This window comes from Aulonocara stuartgranti (genome assembly GCF_965226115.1).
Source record: "Aulonocara stuartgranti genome assembly, chromosome: 1".
NCBI lineage: Eukaryota > Metazoa > Chordata > Actinopteri > Cichliformes > Cichlidae > Aulonocara > Aulonocara stuartgranti.
Genome location: NC_138939.1, coordinates 11,749,192 through 11,762,750, shown reverse-complemented (window position 1 = coordinate 11,762,750; position 13,559 = coordinate 11,749,192). Strand labels below are relative to the sequence as shown.

The 13,559-nt window shown below is 37.9% G+C and overlaps 1 protein-coding gene across 2 annotated transcripts in view; it reads left to right on the top strand.

Moving 5' to 3' along the window:
- unc13c (unc-13 homolog C (C. elegans)) overlaps positions 1-13,559 on the top strand; it is a 113,104-nt gene that overhangs the window by 63,601 nt on the left and 35,944 nt on the right. For both annotated transcript variants that reach the window (XM_082529978.1, XM_082529977.1), the window contains exons 17-18: positions 6,305-6,438; positions 8,382-8,467. In XM_082529978.1, the coding sequence (XP_082386104.1) occupies positions 6,305-6,438; positions 8,382-8,467 (220 nt within the window). The remainder of the gene's footprint in view (positions 1-6,304; positions 6,439-8,381; positions 8,468-13,559) is intronic.

Here is a 13,559-nt window from a genome sequence, read left to right as displayed (position 1 = left end):
AACTTAAACATTCCTAAACAACAAAATCAGATGCTTTGCGCAAAGTGAGAGAACGCACATGAGAACGCTTCATGCTAGGTCTCAAGCTGTGTACTAGTAATCTTCAATGGCTTGCTAACTATACACTTGTTTATACTACACTGACTGCTTACTTTTGAAGCTCCTCAGACATGTTATTGGCTAAAGTTAGCTTGTGATACAGTGAAAGAAAGATAGGTACCGTATTATTCGAACCATAAGGCGCACGGATTATAAGGTGCATGAAGCGAAACAAAACAGTCAGAGAAGTCAAACTTTACTCATCTCATTCTTCTTGCTTCCTCCACTTCCGTACTCTTGATTCATTAATGTTGAATTCTCTCGCAGCTCCTCTATTCCCATGTTGTTGCAGTATATTAATGACTAACCTCGTATTGTGGATGGATTATCTCAGTTGTTCTCCTGACTGAAGTTTGGTCCGTTTACAGCATCCTGCCATGCTATTGCATTTGTCCACAACCATCGGGAACCTTCATGTAACTTTTATCGAGTGGAAAAAAGTTAGCGTCCATCCTCCAGCTTCACTGTAGCTTTGTCTGTATTATTGTAGGGTCTCTACCTTACAATATAAAGCCGCACAGAGGCGACTGCTGTTGTGATTTGATATTAAGTTATATGTAAACAGCTAAAGTAAAGGTTGGGTACAGTAATGTAGTTATGCATGGATTGTTTAATTCAGAAAAGAAGAAAAAAAAGAGGGTCAGGTGGCTTAATCACAGCACGGTTCATGTGCAGGGCATCTGCAGACCTGTGCAGTTATATAACAGCAGTTTGTGTGTAGACCTGCTGCAGGAGAAACACTAGGGTCAGTGAACACTTTCCAATTTTCCTCCTTCCTAAACAGCAGTTTTAAAACACATTTGTTCACTAGAATTCTGGAATGGGATTTGCTTGCCACCTGTTCAGCTCTGTAATGTTTTATTTATTTTATTATGGTTGTGGTTACTTTGGCCTCCCTGGGCTTGAAAACTATAACCTCTCTGATGGTGGCCCATATACAGGAGAAAAAAGACAATTTCTGCAAAGATGATGTGTTTTTATAGATGGTACACACAGGGTAATGACAAGTACTGTAATAAAAATTTAATGTGCCTATTGTTATCATAATGACTTTTTAATGTAATATTTTCCCAATTTCTTGATTTGACGAGTAAACACAGTCTGAGCAACAGCTCCTAAATGTTAATGAGAACAACTCACAGTTCATGCAGTCATTCGTAATTTACAAACTAGCAACTCAACATCTGCTAATTAACTAGCAAGGCACACACCAATAACTAGATAACTGGTACTTAATTGAGTTTTACTGACATCAGTGTGAAAAGTACTGTAGAAGCAATAGTAACAATAACATTTAACGTGGTTATTAATTCGGAATCATTTAATTTCAAGTTAAAAACTTTCTTTTAAAAACGTGGTCTGTCAAGTGTTGGCATCTATCTGACAGCACAGCTTTATCAGGTAAAACCTCCAGCCTATAATAAAGGTGACACTATGGTCTCCTTTTCAGCTTTATTTTGCTTTGTACTGATGTGTGACAATGGTGGAAAGTATATTCAATCCCGCATGGCTGGAAATCAATAGTCTATATATCCCCCACAGACATTTATCAGACAATAAAATGTACACAGTGTCTATTGCAGACTTTGTATAAAAGACTTCAGCCTTGAAAAGGAAGCTGTAGGTGGAAAACAGCCGTATAAAGCACCCAACCGTCTGGAAGATCTTTCCTTATGTAAAAAAACAAAACAAAAACAAAGTTTGTCAACTGTTTTGAAGATTTTTTTTCTCAGGTGTCGCCGCAGATAATATAGTACCACAAAAACAAGGTTCATTCTGAATGATGGTTTTTTTGTGTGAAACTATGATATCATACTACTATTCATATAAAATACTATGCAGTATTATTAGTACTATGAGCAGCATTTTTATATTGAGAACTGACAGATTCACCTGTTTACGTATTCAAAAAGTAGCTTCACCAAGTCCTGCATTATGTTTGGCTCTTCCAGACTCACTTCCGCGTGATAGTTTACTTGTGCTTTGGCCTCGCCTGAGTAAATAATCAGTCAACAGGCAGCTCCGCTGATTATTTTACGGTTTACTTCCCAGGGAGAATGGCCTTTACATCACAGAAGATAATGTCTTTTTAGGTCGTAATAGGGTGCAATCTGCTCAAAAGTTGAATAATAAGTTTCCTTTGTTTAAACAGCCTTAGGGGTTGTAAGCAATTACCAAACCGGTGAGATAGACACTTGGTGCTAATTACGTCTTCGTCCACCAGTTTCGCAGTAGACAGCCTCTCTATCAATGTTTCTTCGGTGGCAGAGAAAAAAAGGCATGCACTTCACCCCAAAGTAAACCTCACTGTGATTATAAATTATGTTCACATACACCAGGTAGCCTTTGGCCCAGCAGATAGAACACATCTCAGACCCCAATTCTCCAGTTGCTAACAGTGACTGAGTGTGGTGACACAAGAGCTGACACAGTGGCCAGGCAAGCAGAGAAATATCCCAGCCACAACGAGGAATCTTGCATAACACGACAACAAAGCTTTCTGCTTCTGCCTGGGTGTAAAATGACTCGGGGGAGGAGGGGCTGAGGGAATCTAGCTTAACTGTTTCTTAAATCCTGGCAGTAAAGGGAGGATTTTGAAAAGCAAGATGAAGGGGAATTGGAGGGAGGGCAAAGAAATCACAGAAAAGGTTTATCCACTATGGAGGAATGTGGAGCAGCAGTGATGGTGCACACACTAGAAATATCTGGTAACATGCGCATGCATCTTAAATAATGCACATATGTACGCACGCATGCACATGCCAATGCAAATGCTAATGCACAAGAAGACAAATGAACAGAAGCGGTTTGGTGTTGTATGGGGAGGAAAGGATTCAATGATTGTGTGCAACAGGAACAAAGGAGAAGCTACAGCACTCCGCCACTTATCTAGCAAGCCTCTCAAAGTGATTTGATAGGTAGCTACATTACCTTCATTATCACATATTTGCCAACAAAACACAAAGGGGTATTTAAGAAAAAGATGCTTTTCGTTTTCAGAATCGGTGTCCTTAAATGTATTTTTCACCAACGCATTAAACACACAACCATTTCTCACTGTGCCTTAAAATGCGTGGAAGCAGTTTCAGTTCCACCCGCAGCTCGTTCTCTTGGGAATTTGATCACATTCTCTGGGAACATCCTTCAATCAGAGGCTCTGTAATTTGTGTCACATTGCGAGAATTGATGAGGAGCCAGTGGTATGCTAATGCTTATTTCTTCTGCATGGGAATTGCAGGAGCTAAACAATAAACATAAACCACTGGCTACCCCCTAGAGGAATTATACACGGCTATCAATATTTATGCTATGCTCCCACTACCCCGTGCAGCAGAAGTAGAGAAACTGCACTGGACTCTTAGCTCACTGTCATATTGACTTCCTACTGAAACTGGGAGTCAAACCCATGGGTGCGTAGTAAAAAAAATAAAAATAAGATAAAAATGACAGAAGTTTCTTAATCACGTTTGACAATGGATTTGTTACAGTGGATTTTTGTACCTACTTGAAGTGAATACCAATAAACAAAGGGAATACACACAACATTTTAGCTTGCTGCATACCACATCAGATTTAGCAGGGATGACACAACCTTCAGTGTCCTTCGTATATGCATATACTTTTGCACACACAAATACACACACAGATAGGCTTTGCATAGCTAACTCACTACCTGCAGAGACATGTGTTTTATTATTCATGTTTCCAATTTAACAAAAATTTACCTTCCAATACATAGTGGCATGTCTCCCCAATGGTTCAGGCCTCTCACATTAAACCATTGCCTTTCTCATTGAAGTGAGCATCAGTATTCTACCAAAGTACAGATAGAGGCCAATAAGGATTGTTGGTCTGTTTAAGGTAGCTTTGTTTGAACTCAGAAATTGCTTCTTTATCCAAATAAATTTGACTTAATGATTCATTTAACAAGTGCATCTGCCATTGTCATTGTTTGTCTTAATTTCTCATCACACTGACCGGCCTAGTTTCACTTCTCATTCATAGCCATCTTATATAGATCATGGTGTAAATGGAGTCTTTGTACAAATGAACACAGAACAGCATGTGCTCAGTTCAGTAACATCATTAATAGATCAACCAAAACAGCGTGATTCTGATTAATTTTTATGCTTTTTTTCTTACTGATTGGTTAATCATTAGTAAATCTTTGATTATATTCATGTTTATCATAAATATAACCAATTATTATTTTCATAATTGTTTATTGAAAAATTGCAGTTGTTTAAAAAAATATTACGTATTATGTGCACCTGTAGACATTATTTGGATGGCCATTATGAAGTTGAACCTGTTGTTTATAATAATCGTTTTCAAAAGTGTAAAAGTAGACAGATGGAGTGGCATAAATAACAACACCAATCATCAGACCACAAAGCTGCAATTTGTTTCATTTTAAATTAGTTGCTTTTGATTTCACTCGTTTCATCCGCTAGGCTTAGTAAACAAAATATATTCTTTAGATTTGGAAAATATAGTGGTTGGGTTAAAATAAACATATTCACAACAATAACCCTGTATACTGAAAAATAAGGGTACTCGGCGTACTAAAAATGTGATACCAAGGGGTCCTGTGCAACCATACATATGTGAAGAAATAGGACTGAGACCAATCGCACTGTTGCCATGACAGATGTGTCACTACGTGGATGGATATAATCAGTACGATAGAAGCTTTCATTGAAGAAGTAATAGTCTAATCTTAGTACGATTCTTCCCAAATGCAGTGTCAGTGGGACATACCGACACCATGTGACTTATATTTCTTTAAAAGGAGAAAATTCATTATTAGAAACAAGTTGATTATTGTAGGGAAGACTGTATTGAGGATTTATGGACTCATCACATGTTTCCAGAGCACTCCTTTTTGTGCTGCACCCCAAAGTCAATATGTAGAAGATTGTTAAATAATTCAACCTAAATTATTCAGCGACTAATCTGAACATTTTCATTTTTTAACAAAATTTTCTTTTCATCAGAAAGACATTTTTGCTTTAGTCATGCATGCAAGTTGTTGGAATGTGCATGGCTTCCTATCAGGAGTGCATGTCCACAGTACTGGGTTAGATTTTTCATTGTCATTGTTGTGCGTGGGTGTTTAATCGTTTGTGCGTACGATGCAGTTCTCTCAGTGTGTGTATGTTTTTGTCAATTTGGAAACTCAGGAGTGTTTTGCTGTTTTCTTGCTGATTTTCTATAAAACCTGTTTATGATAAAGGGCACGACAGGGACAATTACTTGGTGACTAGAGATCAGTGTGGACGCACGCAGTGTGGTGTGAACAGATGGCAGAGTCAGTGAGAGGTTTGGATTCAACACCTTTCTCCCCAGTATAGCAAGAGATTTATGCAGTGGACTTTGACTCACATTTGCATGGACACACATTAGATATTGAAACTGAAAGGTTGTTGTCCTTGATTTACCAACACACCTTGTTACTTATGGTTATAGCCATTGTAATTTTATCCTCCAGCTCCCAGAAACCTGTGGGTGGAAGAAACTCAGTGTGGAGACATGCTGTCTGAAACACAGTGCAATAATGTCACTGTGTGCAGTGAAGCCAGAAAAAGCTCAGAAATGTGTGTTTATTATAATTAGTTCAGTTAATAATCTACCTCTCGTGGGATAAGCCAATGCAGTCTTATTTCATGCTGAACACAGAGCACACTTATTTATTTAATATTATTATTATTATCATCATTATTTTTTGCATAACATGAGCACAGAGTAAAACGATTTGGTTACCCTGCTGAGCACTTTGGGATGCCTGCCACTCTTCATTTAACAACTCTCATGCTATTACCCACTGTAAAATGTAAAACTCATTTACAATCAGAAAAACACCTTAATTTACCGTGTCTTTGTTTGGATCTAAGACAAATACACTGCATGTCTCACAGCCATCTTCTTTGTTGCCTAGCAGCAAAACTTCACTTTACATTAGGAGAACAGCAATGAAACAGATTTAGTTACTTTTTTTTTTTTTTTGAGAAAAAGAGCATATACTAGTCGTGTTAGGTTCCCATTCATTATCAAAGCTGTTCACTGCTGATGCTGAAAAGAGAACATATAAATAGAACATTAGGTCATTAGAAAGTAAAAAGAGTTTTTTTTTGTGTTTTGTCTTGTTGAAATTTCATTATAAAAATGCTTCAGCCTCTACCTTAACTTTCAATTTTTCCTTTAGAGCCGGAAGCAAGACCTTCCCAGGGAGGAACAGGGTCCATCGATAAAAAACCTGGACTTCTGGCCAAAACTCATCACTCTGATGGTCTCTGTGATTGATGAAGACCGGACAGCTTACACCCCTGTCATTAACCAGTATGTATCTCTTTACTTGACAATATATGCATTTTCATTTCCTTGCATATACACCGATGAGCCTTATATTTTATGATTCTAACCATAACATGCGATAAAGGGCCATCCTGAAAAATGCATGTTGTGACAAATAAACTTTCACATAGTGAGGTTTACAGTTTTTCTATTCTTTATGTTGTGGCATGATGTGCTACTTTTTGAGATCTCTTCCCCACATTTTTTCGAAATGTTTTCTCGATTCATTAGGTCTGGATGCAGTTATCCCTGGGTGTGGCTAGGAAAATTATACTTAGCTCTCCAAACAAAAAGGTTAATGTCAGTTAATTTATTAATAAATTAAACAATATTTTGAACACTGCATTTTCTAATTGCTCAGGTTTTCTTTGTGTAAAAATAAGCAATTTAATATAATATTTTACATGTATTTTATTATTATTTATATAATAACATATAGAAGAAGAAGAAATCAGAAAGGGGCAAATTAGTTTTTTCTTGGCACGCTGAAGAAATGCAGGGTGACTCAAAACTACACAATACTACAGTACTGTAGTTTATAAAATAAACAAATTTCATGACCTAAAGGAAAGAGAGTGTCATTTGCCTTTAAAGAAAATAAGATTAAATATATTTCCCTCTTTCTGCCTCGCTCATACATATCTGCTCAAATGCCTCCCACTTTTTGTTTTCTCCTTCTTCTTGCTGATTTACGATGCTTATTAAGACTCTGTTTATGCCCTGAGCTTTCTCTCCTACACTGTCTAATGATAGATTTGCAATATTCATGCCTAATGCCTCCACATTCCCCTGGTCAACTTCCAGAGTGACAGCAACTCAGATGCTTTTTCATGATAAATCCAGGAGGGGACTTGTTGCCTTTAAATAGGAGCCGCTGCAGCCATAGGGAGAAAAATGTTAGTCTGTCGCACTGTGTTGAGAATATTTACATGATGAAACTAGCCTTGAAAATTTCACGGATTTAAACTAATTTAAAAGAATACATTTTATGATTGGGGGAAAACGTGGATGCTGCAGTTGTTTTTAAAAGCATAAGCATAGCAATATCCCCAGAAACACCTCATGCATAAACCATTTATTTCACCAAATAGAAGTAAGACTGTGGCAGAACATATTATGCTCATCTTCACCACAGAGGGTTTCATTATCTGGCCTACCTACAGTACACCATCTGGTTGCATGACAAGGCTGAGGAATAACTGAGATAGAAACAAAGATTCTTAGAGTGATAGAGATGAAAGTGCAATTGTTTCAGGGATTCTGTTCACTTTTCTTCTTCGCTGGGTGCAATGAATCAGCCTTTTGGACTTGGCTCCTTACCTCAATAAAAAGACCTGAGGTTGGGAAAAGGAGAACAGCAGAGTTTTTGTGTATGTGAGTAAGTGCACTTCAGCATTGCTTCTCTGCAGGAGTGTCCAAGCTGAGCAGATGATTACTGCTCCAATAGAAATTGTCGGACAAATGAGTTTGTTGTTAGAAACAAGGCGGCCTGGAGCAAAAGTAAAACATTTCCAGATAAATTGACCTTTCTCAAACCAAGGCTCCGTCATCTATAAATGTCCTCCCTTCACTGTCTGAAGATACAGATAATTAAACCATTGACATCTCACGTTCAAGCTTTGACTGAAAATCTATAGGCATTCAAAATAGAAGATTACTTCCCAAATGCGTTGCCACCTTCATTCTCTCTCTTTCACTTTGTCATTTCCTTCTGCACTTTTTCTCATCTTTAAGGCACGCACATACAACTCATTTCCGCCCCAATTCAACTAGGTTTGGAAATAGCGGGGGGTTATTAGATTATGAGATGTCTTCTACCACATCTGTTAAGTCATCCGTTAGAGACCTGGGATGGCCATCAGACCAGCCACTCGAGCGTGTCATTGTACGGAAATGAGTCTGATTGAAATCCGTTTGAATTCCAACAGGTTTCCGCAGGAGCTGAATGCGGGCAAGATCAGCGCTGAAATCATGTGGAGTCTCTTTGCTCTAGATATGAAGTATGCAATGGAAGGTCAGTGCTCATCAGATAATTTTGCATGAGGGCATAAGTGACCGAGTGGAAGATTAAGACAAATGATATGAACTGACTGAGTCTTGGTGAAGAACAATAACTGACCTTTGTGTTGCTTTCTGCAGTCAAAAGTTCAGAGTTACTGTGTTTTATGCCTGTCTATGTAAGTGCTGTTTATCGGTTGGTGTCTCACTGTTTATCACCTGTGCCTGGCTGTGGTCAGCGCTACTGCCTATCTAGATTATGCTTGCTTTCTTTCATTCTATTGATCACTGTAGTGAAACTGGAACTTCTTTTAAGCAAGATAAGCATTTGATCAATTGCACAATCAAAGACAAGTGAGATGCTCAGGTTTTGTGTCTCTTTATTTAATTACCTCCGTCGTTCAGTCGCCGCCTTAAAAAAACAAAGAAAAGTATTTATGATGCCCCAGTGTTACTGCAGTTTGCAACATTTGGAGTAAGAGTCCCTGGCTAATGGCAAATTTCAGTAAGCAGTAGTAAGTTCGAGGCCCACTTTTAGCGCCCTAGGCAAGATTATGATTTGGTGTAATGCCACATGAGTAAATATGAGCAGCTTTCTGCTCGAGGTAGAACTATCGCAGTATGTAAAACCCAAGCATGTAAAATTGGAGTAACTGGCCAACATTTAAATCAATATGAAAATGTTTATATTTGCTTACACGCAGCATCAGTGACATCTTAATGTCAGATTTAGGATCATTGTTTCTCAATACTGAATTCTACGTCACAGAAACTCTTGACACAACTGTGCACATACAATATTAACTGTAATATAAGTGAATGCCGTAGGGACAATATTGACCTGTTTGGAGGGAAAGTCAGTACCCTGGTTAGTCATACCTGCTCACCAGTATCAGCAACCGAATCTGTAGTTTAAAAATGATTTTGAAAAAGTCAGGTTATGCAGGAATCAGTGTATGTTTCGAGTCTATGGTGTTAGCATCAGCTGTTACTGCAGTGTGAGGCAAACATTTTTTTAACAATGTGTGAGGCACATTGATCTATAGTGCCAGACCTTTTCATGAGGAATAGGAGCAATGACAGAATATTTCTTCATCCTCTTTGGCACACCATTGGTGAGGGTATCTAGCTGGCATTTGCCAAAAACTGGCCCTAAAGAGGTTGGTATTTTCACTGTGCCCTTGACCAAGGCACTGGCTTTAGTCCCTAGGCACTGCAGAGTGGCAACGCATTACTTCTAAGATGGGTTAAATTCAGAAATTAAGTTTCCCTTGGGATAAAAGGATGTCTTATATCTTACTGATTGTAAGTCAAACAGTTTAAAATATTTAAAGATACAGAACATGCAAGTGTGTGCTGGAGTTTTTTCTAACGTATTCTTTCTACTAGGGCTACATGATTATTATTATGATTATTTTAACCAAAATGCAGATCACGAGACGCTGCCACAGTTGCCGATTTTAAGAAATAAAAAAGTATGCTTTTTTGTCCTCTTTATTCACCTAACTTGAGTGCACCTAACTTAGAAGAAAAATTAAAAACACAATGGTAAATCAACAGGTCTTTTTTTCACTTTTACATTGTTACTAACGTTTATTCACTTGACCCATATGCTCAAGAGGCAAAATAAAGTCTTTCACTACAATCACTTGCATGATTGATGTGAATAGCACTCAGAGAAAAGTGCTGGACACCTGTGAGATTTGACTGTGTTTCCTCTGTGACATTTGCATAGTCATTTTGTTTACTGGACATGTATCTTTAGCTAATAAGACTGTGTTGATAATTTTAGTACATCTTGGTGAACTGGATTCTGACGTGCTGTAGATTCTGTCTTTCTTGGGTGTCATGATGTCATGATGTTGGATGATTGACATTAACAACCACTGCGTTGTTTTTCTTGGTCTACATGCATTCATTGTACTGCAGTTTGTGATGTTCTTTCGGGCAATAGAGCAACTTAGTTATCCTTTCAGCACTTTCCGCATGACTTCTTGGTTTAAAAACAATTGCCCTAAGTATATCCAAACTATTTCCAAACACGGATGGATGAACTTTACCATCTGCTGTGCCAAATATTTGATTCTTGTTGTCTATATAATGTAGTGTTGCTTGCTCGCAATGACTAGTCCAGGAAACCTCAAGCTGTGTGCTACAAGGAACAGCTTGCAGCACCATCATTCAGTCAGGTAGAGATTAAGAGAGAGGTTTATTTGCTTTCGCTTTGCTCTCTAGCATGCATGTTCAATATTGCACAATCATGTTCATTTCTGGGAATCCAAAATCATGATCAATATTAAATTTCAAGTAATTCTGCATCTCTATTTTTTACAGCATGTCCTTGTTTTGGCCAAATAAACACTGTATTTAACTTATTATATTACACAATAAACTGGAAGGTGTTGGAAAAAGGGCCACCAGACTGACATGCACTGTAAAGGTATGAAAAATGACATTTTGCAGTTTCATGAGATTATTTATTAACTGTAATTGTGGACGAACCAAAAAGAGTGTAAACTGTTGCAGCTGTGTAGTACTGCAAAATGAAACTAGTATTTGTTTTTCTGTATGCTTTGGTGGTTTAATATAGATTTTGCAATACAAGTTAAGTCTTTTTTTTCCCAGAGAGTTGCAGTGATCAGGTCATAAATCTCTGATATATTCTACCAGTACGAAAACAGATGTTCCCTGTTTTATGTGGGTTTTGTCTTTAATTCCTGCCCACGTGTTTTCTAGCTCTCCTTCCAAAAGGCAGTAAATGCCACCTGGAGGCTGGTTTTTGAGGTTGGTGGCTTCTGGATCAATCCCCACAGGATATATGGTGGGAGGCGGAATACAGAAAGGCGTTAATGAAGAGTGGGGTTGTGAACAAGTGTTAAGATAGTTTCGTGTCAGTGTGTTTGCACATAAGGACTCAGCAGGGTGTCACCCTTGGTTCTGAGTTTTTGTGGATTTCTGCTCTGAAGTCTAACTTAGATAAAGTTTGCCAAAGTCACGTCTCTGAAAAGCAATGAATGTTTTTGAGCTTTTTTTTTTCACACAGAAATCACGCTCCCCCAACAGATGCTACTCTTACGTTTACCAAATTCATCTTACTTATCTAATCACTTCATGTCATTCAACTCATTATTTCTATGAACAAAATGATTGTTTGTGACTATGTAGGACACAGCTTATCTGATTTGATTTATTTGATTTATGCATACTTGATTTAGGCAGAGAAGATAAAATGTCCAGCAGCATTTAGAAAATGATATCAAATGGTTTGCACCTCATATTAATATACAAATATTATGAGATTCTCTTTATCGACTGCGACCCTGATTTATCATTTACATTGATGTTGCAGTGGGTTTTTTTTTTTAAACATGCATATTTTGCCTGGTCCAAGCTGAACATCTGAGCCACATCTGTGCTGAATTAAATATGACAGAAGACATATTTGTTACTTTGATGAAGGCAAGCAGGCTGGGTGATGTGATTGAGGTTTAAACACTAGAAATGCTCTTCAGACTGTGCTGAAGACGCAAAGCTCAGGAGCACCAAAGAGCTTATTGACAATTTATTCTCATCTACTCAGCATATACCTGCTGCTTCCTCTGTACTAAGCCTTCTTAAGTTGCTATAGCAACCAGGTGTCATGGTGAAGACACTGCAAACTGCAGTATTTCTTACACACACACACACACACACACACACACACACGAAGCATATACTGTATATTCTACATGTGTTATATTGAGAGGGTTGTAGTTTTGATATTTTTTTTTGTCAGGTAAGGCTACAGAATTCATGTCATTGTCCATTTTATATTTAATATACTGTGACAGGTGCAGAGTGTGTATGTGTGTGTGTGTGTGTGGGGGGGGGGGTTCTATGGTGAGGTTAAAGAGCACAGAGTACAAAGATTTCAGGGTTATGTGAACTGAGACTTTCATAAACACACAAATTTATACTTTAATTATATTTTTTTAATTCAAATTTCCACAGTAACTTTAGTAGTGGTCATACTCATAACATATTAGGTGTCAGTAAATGCTGAGTAGCCTCTATCACATACGTATGCTTTCATAAGTACGTCATACTTATGAAAGCATCACATACTTGTATAGCCTCAGACTTCCTCCACCCTCTGTCTTATATAGGATGTTGCTACTTCCTGTGCCCTGAAGTAAGAAAACAATTTGAAAGTTATTCTTTATTTCATCATTTGGCAATGCAGAACTTCTTGAACCTGTTTATCTGTTTGTACTTGAAGTACATTCAATTTGAATATTTTTCACACAATCCAGCTTGGTGACATGTTGTACTGTTACCTGTGCAGGATTTAGTTCTGCAATACCTAACTTAAGGAAATTGAAAACTGTAACAATAAACAGCAAATGTACTTCAAACATGACAAAGATAAGAAAATATCATTTTCATTAGTGTACATTAAAGGTCAAAATAATGTATAATTATTATATTTGTTCTTCTTAGATATTAAACCAATAACTTAAAGAGAGTCAATAAAATTCTATAATATATAAAAACATCTCGTGTGTTTACACTTCCTTGATAATATATGTACTTAAGCAAATCAATAATGCAACAGAGACAGTGAGAGCAGTTGGGGCTTTGTGTTTGTATGTGAGGATATCTGAGTCAGGGCAGCTGGGCATGTGACCACCTGGGGTGTTACTGACTGCTGTCACAGCAGGTTTGGGCAGCATGTGTGTTTGTGTGTGCGTGCTCGATTTGCCCAGTGGAGTCAGTGTTACAAAAAGAGACGAGCATCACGGATGCACTCAGTCACACATACCCTCTTTCTCGCTCCTTGAGCCTGAACCCTTTTCCCCTACTTTGCCTCCTCGTGTCTCTTCTTGTCATTACATCACTGCATGCCCACAGCGACACATGCCAGGAGGAGGAAATGACTGTCATGTTCCTCAAAGGAGCACTTTGTATGAATTATTGCTCACTTTTTTGTTGGATCGGCTAGTAGTTGGAGCTCTGGGTTTGGATTGGTGGAGAGAGGTTAGTAGTTAAATGAGGGAGCATTTTACAGCTCATAAACCACATAATGGTGTAGCAGAAGCACACACACCCAAAATCATGCGAGATGCTTT